The sequence below is a fragment of the Salvelinus fontinalis genome, chromosome 5 (genome assembly GCF_029448725.1).
Source record: "Salvelinus fontinalis isolate EN_2023a chromosome 5, ASM2944872v1, whole genome shotgun sequence".
Taxonomy (NCBI): Eukaryota; Metazoa; Chordata; class Actinopteri; order Salmoniformes; family Salmonidae; genus Salvelinus; species Salvelinus fontinalis.
This window is the reverse complement of record NC_074669.1, coordinates 48,057,111-48,070,716: the sequence shown is the minus strand read 5'-3', so window position 1 is coordinate 48,070,716 and position 13,606 is coordinate 48,057,111. Positions and strand designations below refer to the sequence as shown.

The 13,606-nt window shown below is 41.0% G+C and overlaps 1 protein-coding gene across 2 annotated transcripts in view; it reads right to left on the bottom strand.

The window, feature by feature from the left end:
• LOC129855742 (carnitine O-palmitoyltransferase 1, liver isoform-like) overlaps positions 1-13,403 on the bottom strand; it is a 71,057-nt gene extending 57,654 nt beyond the window's left edge. Inside the window, exons 1-3 of one of the 2 annotated variants that reach the window (XM_055923726.1) lie at positions 13,234-13,403; positions 8,136-8,285; positions 3,471-6,400 (exon numbers count right to left, since the gene is read on the bottom strand). In XM_055923726.1, the coding sequence (XP_055779701.1) occupies positions 3,471-3,674 (204 nt within the window). In that variant the 5' untranslated portion in view covers positions 3,675-6,400; positions 8,136-8,285; positions 13,234-13,403. The remainder of the gene's footprint in view (positions 1-3,470; positions 6,401-8,135; positions 8,286-13,233) is intronic. The other variant, XM_055923725.1, reaches the window with a different exon arrangement.
• Positions 13,404-13,606: the final 203 nt, after the last annotated feature.

The window sequence follows — 13,606 nt, the reverse complement described above, 5'->3', positions numbered from 1 at the left end:
TCTAAAATAAATGTTTTCTTTTCTCGGAATGAAGGATTCATCCTACCGGATTAAATGTCTTATGTTTACCAAAAGTTTAGGAAAGACTAATGTTAGCGTTCAAGAACTCGCTGTCGAACCTAAAAAAACACATTTGTGGTACGTCTACTGTTAGCATGACAGCTAACCTAGCTAGCCCACATTTGTTAATGCAACAAGCAGTCTTAGTTAATGCTAGAGAATCCTATAGCTAAATAGTTCACTAGCTAGTAACTACCTACTTTAGCTGGCTAAAATGTGCCCTGATTGACTAACTAAACTGACACGAGCTAACTAGCTAGCTTGTTAACAAGCTAGCTAATTGCTAGTTTCCGAATCTGGGCACATTTTAGTCAGCTAACGTTAGTCTAGCCAAATACCTTCTCTAAACACCTGGCCAAGCTAGCTAACTAATGGTAGGTTTCGAATTTTTGCCAACACTCAGTTAGCTAGCCATTTTATTCCTTGTGTTGATAAAGTTACTGTAGACTTAAGTTATTGACGTAACCTACTAGCTAGATCAATTAACAGTTATCATTGTAATATTAAAGTATCCTGCTAAAGTACCCAGTAAATCAAACTTAACTAATGTAGTTTATAGCTTTAAAATTAGGATCCTATACCTTAAGTATTTGGTGATGGTAGTTATCTAGCTAAGTAACTGTTTCTCTTATCCCAGAGAAAGCATGCACAACATCTTAAGAAGTATAGAGAACTGACGGCAAACATGCCCATAAGACTCTCTCCACCATCAAGCACAGCACATTACTGAAGACAGCGTCTCAAAAATCCATTGACAAAGCTGTGGTGAAGTATGTGGTCCAAGGACTCCAACCATTCGTTGTTGTAGAATCGTTCAGAGAGTTTGTCCAGGATCTGCAGCCTAACTCAAAGATCTTATCAAGGCTCCGCTCCAGGATTAATGAAGCCTCCAAGTAAATGAAGAAGAAGGTGACTGAGGCCATGAGGAGTTGACCACATCGCCACCGACTGCTGGTCTGCAAGAAGACAGAGCTTCATTGGTGTTACAGCCCACTGGATAGACCCAGATAGATGCAGATGCTCTGCAGCCCTGGCCTGTAAATGGTTGAGAGGATCGCATCGCACACCTTTGTGTTGGCAAGCGCATTAAATTACAAGCATTCTGAGTTTGAAATCCGGGTTAAGATTGTGAGAACAACAGCTCGAACTTCTTGAAAGCTTTCCAAGTTTTTGGAGTAGATGAAAACAACGAGACAGTGGGTGGTGAAGCAGCTCAGCCAGGACAGGAAGATGGTGACGAGGAATAAGAGGAGAGTGAAGAAGTGTAGTTTGTTGATGTGGCAACGATCCTGAATGAAGATTATGGTTTTGAGTACCAGCTGCTGAAGCACCAGCGCTCTGCTTGCCACCTACTCAACTTAGTATCTACAGTCGATGCCCTGAAAGCAACATTCAATGAGGCTTACAAAAAAGTGTCCCATTCAACATTTGGCAAGTGCCAAGCACTTTGGAACAAATGTGGAAGATCCACACTTCCAGCCGAAACGGTTGAAGATGCTTGCGACCTCCAGCTGCTGCGCCCGAAAGCTACAAGGTGGAACTCTTGGTTCATGGCTGTAGAAAGACTCCTGACGATCGTCGAACACAAAGGAGAGGCAGCCGTCAGAGTTCTCTGCACAGACTGAGGTTCCAATGTAAGTAAGGATTATGTATTATTTTGTCATAATTTAAGGTCTTGAATGTTATCTAAATCTGTTGCAGTGTTCCCTGACCCTTTTCTTGGGGACTAATGGTTTCACATGTTGTAGCCATACACTAGCATTGATCCATTTAGTCAACTGCTCATCCAGCCATTGATTACTGTAGTTCAAATCAGGTGAAATGGTTAGTGGTCCCCTTTTGAACGGGGTTAGGAAACACAGTATTATTATATATTTTTTTTCATAGGTTCAATTCAGCTGAACTCGCCTTCCTCACAGAGTATGCTGCCACCATGAGCCCAGTCGCAACGCCCATCAACATCCTGCAGGCTGAACCAATGTCCAGATGGGGTGGCTACTTCCAACTATCAACCTGCTGATCACAAAACTTGACCGAATCAAGTTGTCCCTGAGGTACTGTAAGCCTCTGGTGGATGCGCTACAACTGGGACTGAAGAAGCGCTTCAGCCACATGTTTCAATACCCTGAACTGATAGCAGCTGCAATCCTTCTCGCCAAATTCAAAACAACGTGAACAAAGGATGACGCCACCATCAGAATGGGTAAGACAGCATGTGGTTAATTAACAGTATTTTATTACTCATAAACCACTGTGTATAGTGTACATTTTGACACTTCATAGATTTATGAACCACTCATTTAAACTACATTCCTGACTTTGTGGTTAAGTCCAATGGGTAGCTTAGTTTATATGGATGGGGATGGATTAACATAGGCTCATAACTACATGATTTCTATTGTAATCTTCCTTGAATTTCAGGAATGGACTACATCATGGATCACGTGGAAGAACCCTTGCTGCAGCTAAGTGATGGCACCAGTTCATCAGATGAGGACTTCTTCTCTGCCATGAAAACGTCTCCAGCACAAGAAAGCTCCAAACAGCTGGACGGATACCTGTTCAGCTGATCATATGGAGTTGCTCAAGTCCTTCCCGGCAGTCTGTAAGCTTTCTCTGAGGTTAAACACCCTTACCTGCATCAGCTGCCTGTGAAAAGCTGTTCAGCATTGCAGGACTTATTTTCTGAGCTCTTGCATCCGTAAGACTTGCCTTTTCAGAAATGCTCAAACCAAATAAAAGGTCTGGCTGTTTATCTTTTTGGATTTACGGCTCTTATGTTTCATACTTTTTTTTTTTTTTTTTTTACTCAAGTAGTATTTTACTTGAGAAATGTTCTATTAAGGTATCTTTACTTTTACACAAGTATGACATGTGAGTATTTTTTCCACCACCGCTCAATTCGCCTTTGCCCTCTTAAACAATGCAAATAAAATAAAATAAAATATGCAACGGGTAAGGTCTACAAAACTTAGTCCATTCTGTTCATACCATATTTCAGTTTTGGGAACAGAAAACTGTACTGAGATCACCGATGAGAAAATATGCAGAATGTCGGCCAAAATCAATCTTGTTCTATATTTTCCAGCTGCCGGCCACTGGGCTTCCACTCACTACCAGGTAGTGAGAGGAAGCCCAGTGGCCGGCAGCTGGAAAATACGCCAAGCGGATGCTTCAGATTTATACGTCCAGTGAAATATTTGTCTCATTGTTCTGTGGTCCAACTGCAAATACCTCTCCTGTTAATGATTTTGCCAATGCATGTACTATTGCCACAACAAATACCATTACCAGCAATTAAAATACCACTATTATTCCATCCATCCATATTTACTACAGAAAAACGAACACCAGTGCTAGAGTGAGAAGTACAAAGAGCGTTTCCACCGTCTTTGGCATAGCATACATACCACCCAGACTTTGGTGGTGGTGGTGATGTGTCCATGCTGCTCGAACATCCAGCGGTGGTAGGAGAGCAGCAGCTTGAGACAGAACCTCAGGGTCAGGATGAGAGATAGCCACAGCAGGGTACTGAACAGCAGCACTGACAGCATGGTCTGGCCCTGAGCCCACAGAGAAAGTCTACTGGTGGGGGAAGAGGAGAGAGAATACATACAATTAATACATTATTGTAGTAGACTGGTTGTCAGTATGGCTGTAAGTCTGAAAGACTAGAAAATATCACTGGATAAAAGAAAAACAAGTAATTATAGGGACCTCTACTGGTCAAATGTAGAAGATTAGAGCCCTGTACTCGCATGAATTTTAAGAACGAGCCCTACCCATGCCAGCCGGTTATTGTCATGAAAAAGACTGCCAGTCTCGTGATAATTGACTGCTAATTAATATAATCACGTTAAGCATCGCCAGACTACCATGCATACAAGCCACTGATGCGCGCCTTTGAAACGTCTACATTATTTTATAAGTCTAGTAAATCAATGTAATATACAACATCACAATAAATCCATTATTTTAGTCAGGTGTAAAGAAACATGATATTAAGAAAATGTATTTCAGAAGAACAGAATATGCGTTGGCTTACTGTATATTATCTGGCTATGCTCCATGCCGTAGGCTGTAGTCGGGTTAATTTAGCTGACAAGATATGCTTGTAAGTTCTGTGCCATTATTTTATATTATATGACTTTATAGTAAGAAGAATAGTTAACATGATCTGAGGTCAGTCAGTCAAAGTGTATAGCATCTACAACACAAAGTAACTATCCCCCCTCCCCCATCTCCCTCCCTCCCCCTACATGCCTCTTTCTTCCTACTCTTCCTCCCTAGTACAGTGTATGATGTAGTTACCTCACAGGCAGAGGTAGTGAGTGATATAGCTAGTTACCTGATGGGCAGGTGCTCCTGGATTTTGGCAATGACTTTTCTGGGCTCCGTTATTTACTTAACAAATAAGGAACACCCAAAATGTGCATATATAAAATTAAGATATTTTAATTAGAATACAGCTGTAGACAGAAGTCAAAGATCAAACATCAGACATACAACTGATGCCTCTCCTGAGTTCTGCCCCGAACAAAAGAAAAACAGCATCTTATGGTATGATCTCATGTCAAACCCTGCATGTGCAGCTAAAAGAACAAGTTATTCTTAACACGAGGTTTCTGAGAACCTGTCTTAGTGGCATGCAAATCTGCCCTTGTTTCAGAGAAACATAGACTGTCGCTCTGTGCCCTCAGTCCCTTTTCTCACCTTCTCTCACAGATACGGGGCTGCGGGTTTTGGCAGAGAGCTAGACACAGACAGAGGCCTCAATATTCAGCTATACAGTGAGCATAAGTACAATGGCACATAAAAAACAAATAACATAATCAATGGTGGGGGTCAATTTGAATCCTTCAGAGGGGTCAGAGCGCGTGTACATGGTGTCCAGGTGTGCTATGACAACAAACAGCCAGGAGGAAGGGCTGGCGGGGTACACCCCTTTGATTAACCTGTTCTGTCACCACAGAAGAAGGCCACAGTATGAATATACTGTATATAGAATATGAAATGGTAGAACTGGTAGAAAATATACAGGTAAAGGTCAGTGTACAAGATACTTAAAGACCAGTAGAAAAACATACAGTGTCAGTATATAAGATATGGTTACCTGAGGAAAAGTAAAGAAAGTAGTAAAAATTTATAACGGTGAAATAGTGAACGACCCATAAAGAAGGTGATATAAAAAATATATATATAGAGAGTGAAAAACAGCATCTTATGGTATATATATATATATACACACACACACACAAAAGTTAGAGGTCACCTAGAAATGTCCTTGTTTTTGAAAGAAAAGCAACAAAAAAAAAGTCAATTAAAATAACATCAAATTGATCAGAAATACAGTGTTGACATTGTTAAATGTTGTAAATGACTTTTGTTGCTGGAAACGGCTGATTTTTTATGGACTATCTACAGTCGTGTCCAAAAGTTTTGAGAATGACACAAATATTAATTTACAAAGTTTGCTGCTTCAGTGTCTTTAGACATTTTTGTCAGATGTAATTATACTTCAGTTTTCCATAGTAACAAGTATTTCATAAGTGTCAAAGGCTTCTATTGACAATTACATGAAGTTGATAGAATGACAAACTGTATCCTGGAAAATTATAAACATTATATTAACAATGCCACTTAATATAATGTTTACATATCCTACATTACTCATCTCATATGTATATGTATATACTGTACTCTATCATCTACTGCATCTTGCCATCTTTATGTAATACATGTATCACTAGCCACTTTAAACTATGCCACTTTATGTTTACATACCCTACATTACTCATCTCATATGTATAGACTGTACGCTATACCATCTACTGCATCTTGCCTATGCCGTTCTGTACCAACACTCATTCATATATCAATCAATCAAGTTTATTTTATATAGCCCTTCGTACATCAGCTAATGTCTCGAAGTGCTGTACAGAGACCCAGCCTAAAACCCCAAACAGCTAGAATGCAGGTGTAGAAGCACGGTGGCTAGGAAAAACTCCCTAGAAAGGCCAAAACATAGGAAGAAACCTAGAGAGGAACCAGGCTATGAGGGGTGGCCAGTCCTCTTCTGGCTGTGCCGGGTGGAGATTATAACAGAACTATGCCAAGATGTTCAAAAATGTTCATAAGTGACAAGCATGGTCAAATAATAATCATGAATAATATTCAGTTGGCTTTTCATAGCCAATCATTAAGAGTTGAAAAACAACAGGTCTGGGACAGGTGGCGGTTCCATAACCGCAGGCAGAACAGCAGCAAGGCCAGGCGGACTGGGGACAGCAAGGAGCCACCACGCCCGGCAGTCCCGACGTATGGTCCCAGGGCTCATGTCCTCCGAGAGAAAGAAAGAGAGAAGGAGAAAATTAGAGAGAGCCAAGATTTTCAAAATGTTCATAAATGACAAGCATGGTCAAATAATAATCAGGAATAAATCTGTTGGCTTTTCATAGCCGATCATTAGGAGTTGAAAACAGCAGGTCTGGGACAGGTAGGGGTTCCGTAACCGCAGGCAGAACCTACATATTCTTTATCCCTTTACACTTGTGTGTATAAGGTAGTAGTTGTGGAATTGTTAGGTTAGATTACTTGTTGGTTATTACTGCATTGTCGGAACTAGAAGCACAAGCATTTCGCTACACTCGCATTAACATCTGCTAACCATGTATACGTGACAAATCAAATTTGATTTGTCATATCTGTTCCGTCCGCAAGGGCCCTTTTCCTTTATGACATAATTTGTAATCAATGTATGATCCATTCTTTTTAGATGTAATTCTGTGTGATTATTTAGGTATTTAGTAAATAAATAATTAAACCAAATTTTGAATTGCTGATTCAACTTGTTAGCCAGGGTTCGTGAAGATAACCAAAAATGTACAACTTTCAGATGAGACTAAATAAGGTGACGATTAAATATTGACTGCTATAGGTAAAGGATTACCAGGTCTTTAAGAGTTTATTTGGAAGATAACAGCTCTAAACATTCTTTCGTGGTGCCCCCACTTTCTAGTTAATTACATTTACATGATTAGCTTAATCAGGTAATATTAATTACAGAGAAATTATTTCATAGAATAGCATGTCATATCACTTAATGCGGCATAGTCAAAAACACGACACGTTACAAGTGGAGACCGACATATCGGGGACGCAACTACGTCCTTCTTATCGAATTCCGAGGCGCATATTGAAGATGTTAGAAGAACTGTCAACATTTCGCTTTCATCAGCCAATAAGATGAGTAGGCCTAATGAACAGCATAACCACTAGCCTATATCAATCTACTATCCCCCATAGTACACAAGTTGACCTATTCTATGGGTCAACTTGTCCTTCTGTTCGAGAAAGAAATGTGATTATGCATGTAATGCTTTAATAAAGGTGAATTTTTATGGTGAAAATTATTTTACAAACTTGAAACTCACGCACCACCTATATATGTCAATTAGGCTCTACACCGGTTGTAAAGCGGATTAATATGCTTCATTTTAAGAAGTTATTTGTCCACTTTAGTTGTGATACGAACCTTGTCAAAACATATAGGACTATTTATTGGCTAGGCTACATGAGGTGTGCAACTATGATTTGAAAAAGTTGCAATAAAAGGCATGCACTCTTTCTTGCCTTTACAAGTGATAAGATTAAATTAAGAATAGTCTGATAGGTGACAATATTATCACTTGTGAATGATACATCATTCACAAGTGATAATATTGTCACCTATCAGACTATTCTTAAATTAATCACGTCTTCACATAGACTACATAATATATGTGTGAAATTAGTTTTGATTTAGAATGAGCCAATTCCATGCACCTATCTCTGCACAGGGCCAGGGGGGGGGGGGGGGGAAATGGAATCTATGCACTTAAATAGCAAATGGAGGACGCTTTTTCCATGGTTCATTTTCATGCCAGCCAGTCAGGCTATACTCCTGTTGTAAAGTGGTTGTTAGGTAATAATGCAAGATACGTTCTGAGCAAATAATGTAAGAAATAACACACGCAAAAATACTGCAAAGTTATCTCGGCACCATTATTATCACACACACACACACATCCCACAACCTCCTTAGCCTCATGCGGCAGATCCTCCTCTTCCAGGAGCCCGGCCAGAGAGATAGATCTGGGACAGGGCCTGGTAGGAAAGGCGCAGGCCAATCCCCTCGGGGGTGATGGTGAACTGGAACGCCACTGCCTGGTGGGCCTCCACCATCTCTATGGAAACAAGACCAGAGTTACATACAATAACCTGCTCTACTTAGTCACATTCACATATTTCACTCTACTAGTAGTCTAGAGTCACAGACTAGTCACACATGCCACCACCTGGTGGGCTTCTACCACCGCTATGGAAACAGGACCAGAGCCACATACAATCATCTATTGAACAGGAAATTACAGTTAGAACTACAGTACCATCACTATAGAAACAGGACCATACAGTTGCATAAAATATTCTACTGATGGACTACCTCAGGGCTCTCCAATCCTGTTCCTGGAGATATACTGTCCTCTAGGTTTTCACTCAAACACTAATCTAGCGCACCTGATTCTAATAATTAGCTGGTTGATAGGTTGAATCAGGTTAATTAGGGGTTGGAGCAAAAACCTAAAGCAGGGAAGCTTGCCAGGAACAAGGTAGGAGAGCCCTGGTCTACATCTTTAAGTTGAAGCCCGACCGGGGTACTGCAGATAATGTTTTTACAAAGCAGGATTCCCCATTATAGTCAATGGGAGTATGGCGGTCTTAGTGGTCAATATTTGTGGATACATATATGTGAAGAAAAAAAAAATCATAACACAATCATTGTACCAATACTTGCTTCTATTTCACCAGAAGTATATATTTGAACTGATTTAAAAATATATATATATATTGCACACAGAAGTATAACATTAATTTGCAGCCTGCAGTACAACTTGAGGTACTCACTGAGCTAGCCTGCAACATAACTTCCTGGAGTAGCTCAAACTGCACATGCAACATTTCCAAAAACTCCTCCATGAAGCAAGATGGTGACAGGCTAAAACTACACATGTTGATGTTCAAATGCGCCACTGAGACTGCACATACGAAACAATGGGGTGACATCATCAATGGCTCCATCCATTCTTTTTACAGTCTATGGGCCTACCACTGAGTCCACTGATAATCCCTGACAATAACGTTCCACAGATGTCTGTGACATTTCAACCATAATACGAATACCTATCCAATAGGGCTGGGACAATACCTGTATCGCGATACTTGTTAGTGTTGTGGCAAGGAAACAAAAAAACAAAGCGGATTTAACTTCTTTAGGAAAACAGCCCTAATGTTGGAAACAAACATTATGTTGTCATCCAGAGTCACATGTATTTATTTTACAAGCTATAGCAGACAATACTCTACATACAGTAGGTTATTAAATGACCAAATAGTTTGGCCTGCTTCATGTTTTCATTTTTGCCATGTAAAAAAGATTGTGATAGTGGTATCGTCACAGCCTATATAGAAGAGAAAGAAAAAACATTGGCATGTCCAATCAAGTGCTCTCTGATTGAATGAAGTTTTGGTAAACGACAATGTGCCACTGTATTAGTCTATTACCAATACGTTCAGCTCTACATAAATAGCCTAGGTAGGTCTACATGACTTCTGTCAATGACTACCTGTCTGTGCAGTTATAGCCTCTGTCATTCCTTACATGGTTGAAATGGAACATTTGCAAATGTCAAAGCTATAAGTGTAGCCTATACTGTAACTGGGCCGTGATAAAAAGATGCACACACACAACAGGGGTAAAGTTCACTGGTACAGCTTGCCACTGTTGTGTGACAGTTCACATCATACCAACATAACTAAACCGATTCCAGTTGTAATAGCTACACACCGACACACACATCCCTGCCATGTGCACACAGGATTTGACGGTTCACTCATACACCCACATTTAAAATAGCACACAGAAGGAATTATAAATATAATTTGTCAGCCTTCAACTTGAGCTACTCAATGAGAGGGCAGCACTGAGCTAGCTTGCAACGTAACTTCCTAGAGTAGCTCAAACTGCACGAGAGAGAATGTGTGTGTGTTGGAATGTGTGTGTTGGAATGCATATTTTGCCCTTCTGATGGGGTTTGCATCTCTCTCTTCCCATCTGTCTCTGTCACAACCAGAGAGAAAGAGACAGTAAGAAGAGTGAGAGAAGAGAGGAAGTAAGAGGAACGAGAGAAAGAGAGAGAGGAAGTAAGAAGAGCAAGAGAGAGAGAGCGAGAGCGCGAGAGAGATTGAGAGGAATGAGGGAGTGGGTGTTTAATCTAGTAAATTACAAAGAATCCATGCACACACACAAAATGTGGAGGTGTGCACACACACAGATGAAATGCATAAAAAATGTGCATGTGACACACAAGTACAGAGAATAACAACACGAGGTATTGTGAGAATGAAGGAGAGGATTGTTATTTAGCATAAGAATCTTCCATGCTTAGGGGAAGACAGCTGCCATACCTCCCGCTCCTCTCAAGTGAAAGACTCCATCTCCTCTCTGCAAGTGAAAGTCTACATGCCTGCCCTGCATCCAAAAAGCCTGAACAGGTTCAAACATTGAATTCTACAGTGTGCAAACAATCCAGATGAGTTACTGCGTTATTAATCTAAATTTGCAAAATAATTGGGAATAGTTTCAGAGAACACTGGTTCAATACTGTGTGTATAGCCCCCCCAGCTATAGCTCTCTAGGTGGGGTCTTGGAAGCCTTACATTGTAAACAGCACTAAATTAAACTATGGAAATACAACTATAAAAGTAGGCTACTTTTCCTGGCAAGGTGGTGAAACAAGTTTCAAGTTACAAATAACCTTTGCACTCAGTAGCCTGCAAACAGGCATCTTGGAAATAAACTACTATGTGGTAAAACGTGTTTGGCGTGATCATCTGGATAAAAGAAAGAAATCTCTCCAGTGTTAAAAATATTCCATTCACAATGCGCTGACTCCAAAACTGTGGGAACATGTGGTGTGCGCGCATAGAGTTGTTTATACTGCATGTTAATTGATAATACATTCAATCAATTAACTGTGTGTAGGTTTGTATTATACAGAATATAAAGTATAGGCCTACTTTCTCCACCTATATCTGATTGCAGTGACATGAATTGTGCAAGAAATTCAAGCGAAGGGAATAATTATTTTAACATTTTGGGCTAAACAGTTGCCCATCCACTTCCTACCTGTGTGTTGGCCTATCAGCAACACCTTTCAGTTGTTATGAGGTGTCTATAGGAAAACTACAGTCCTACTTAGGCCCTAGCCTAATTGTAGCCAATAGTCTACATTTATGCAACATTCCTACAAACTAGGGAAGTATTATGTTTTAGCCAAAAAACAAACTTGTTTCAAACAGTGGTGGAAAAAATACCCAATTGTCATACTTGAGTAAAAGTAAAGATACCTTAATAGAAAATGATTCAAGTGAAAGTCACCCAGTACAATACTACTTGAGTAAAAGTCAAAAAGTATTTTTGGTCACATGGTCTCTCCTATCATTGCTATGCAGACGACACACAATTAATCTTCTCCTTTCCCCCTTCTGATGACCAGGTGGCGAATCGCATCTCTGCATGTCTGGCAGACATATCAGTGTGGATGACGGATCACCACCTCAAGCTGAACCTCGGCAAGACGGAGCTGCTCTTCCTCCCGGGGAAGGACTGCCCGTTCCATGATCTCACCATCACGGTTGACAACTCTATTGTGTCCTCCTCCCAGAGCGCTAAGAACCTTGGCGTGATCCTGGACAACACCCTGTCATTCTCAACTAACATCAAGGCGGTGGCCCGTTCCTGTAGGTTCATGCTCTACAACATCCGCAGAGTACGACCCTGCCTCACACAGGAAGCGGCGCAGGTCCTAATCCAGGCACTTGTCATCTCCCGTCTGGATTACTGCAACTCGCTGTTGGCTGGGCTCCCTGCCTGTGCCATTAAACCCCTACAACTCATCCAGAACGCCGCAGCCCGTCTGGTGTTCAACCTTCCCAAGTTCTCTCACGTCACCCCGCTCCTCCGCTCTCTCCACTGGCTTCCAGTTGAAGCTCGCATCCGCTACAAGACCATGGTGCTTGCCTACGGAGCTGTGAGGGGAACGGCACCTCAGTACCTCCAGGCTCTGATCAGGCCCTACACCCAAACAAGGGCACTGCGTTCATCCACCTCTGGCCTGCTCGCCTCCCTACCACTGAGGAAGTACAGTTCCCGCTCAGCCCAGTCAAAACTGTTCGCTGCTCTGGCCCTCCAATGGTGGAACAAACTCCCTCACGACGCCAGGACAGCGGAGTCAATCACCACCTTCCGGAGACACCTGAAACCCCACCTCTTTAAGGAATACCTAGGATAGGATAAAGTAATCCTTCTGACCCCCCCCCCCCCCCCTTAAAAGATTTAGATGCACTGTTTGTAAAGTGGCTGTTCCACTGGATGTCATAAGGTGAACGCACCAATTTGTAAGTCGCTCTGGATAAGAGCGTCTGCTAAATGACTTAAATGTAAAAAATGTAAATGTATTTGGCTATAAATATACTTAAGTATCCAAAGTAAATGTAATTGTTAAAATGGTTTCAAAAACAATGATTGATAGGCAGCTTAATACATTTCTTGAATTCAACCATTATTGGATTCAAATACACATTTAGATGTGTGAACAGCCCTCCACAATAACCACAATCCGTAAGGTGCAAATAACTAAATGAGAGCAGCACTGTGATTTACATGGACTGTAGCCTACAAAAGCCTATTCCTACGATCCATCAAACACATTTGCTGTGTTTCAAAGTGGTCTCTGATTTGTGGTCAGACTCGCCCAGGTGGAACAAACATCCTTTCTGAAATTAAAAGTAATCTAGTTTTTCAAAAGTATCTGTAAATCTGATTACAATATTTTTACTGGTAATGTAACGGATTACAGTTATCATTTAATTTTTTTGTAACGGATGGTCCGCGTCCCTAGAACGAATGGTGGGTTATTCAATATCGCACATCCATCGCTCGCTACACACAAAAGCACAGCTGCTGGTGCAGCAATGAAATGTGTGTATGGGAAAACATGTATCCAAGCGCACTGAACACTGAAAACCACGCCCAAGGAAAACCACAACGAGAAGCAACAAATTTGATAGAAATACCTGTTAAATCCTGAAATATCTTGTCGTAAAAGCACACCAAATAAGAAGTTAGTCAAACACCTAATCTCTTTCTTTCCTTCAACCACTCCTCTCACTTCCAGTGAAAGTCAGACTGGAGTAGGTGGGCAGCGGCGCCAGAGAGCCACATACATGGATGACTTAACTCACAACCCCGCCTCTTTTTTTGTCACATGGCACGCGGTAAACACCCTTTGCGAGCGCATTTACCAATAGAGTCAATACAGTAAATTATCAATCTCTTTACACATCCAAAAAACAGACCCGGGAGCTGTCGTGTTGCTACACGGTGTAGTCGACATTTGGCGATATACATGTATTTTTTTTAAATACTATTTTTGCTAAAGAAAATTAT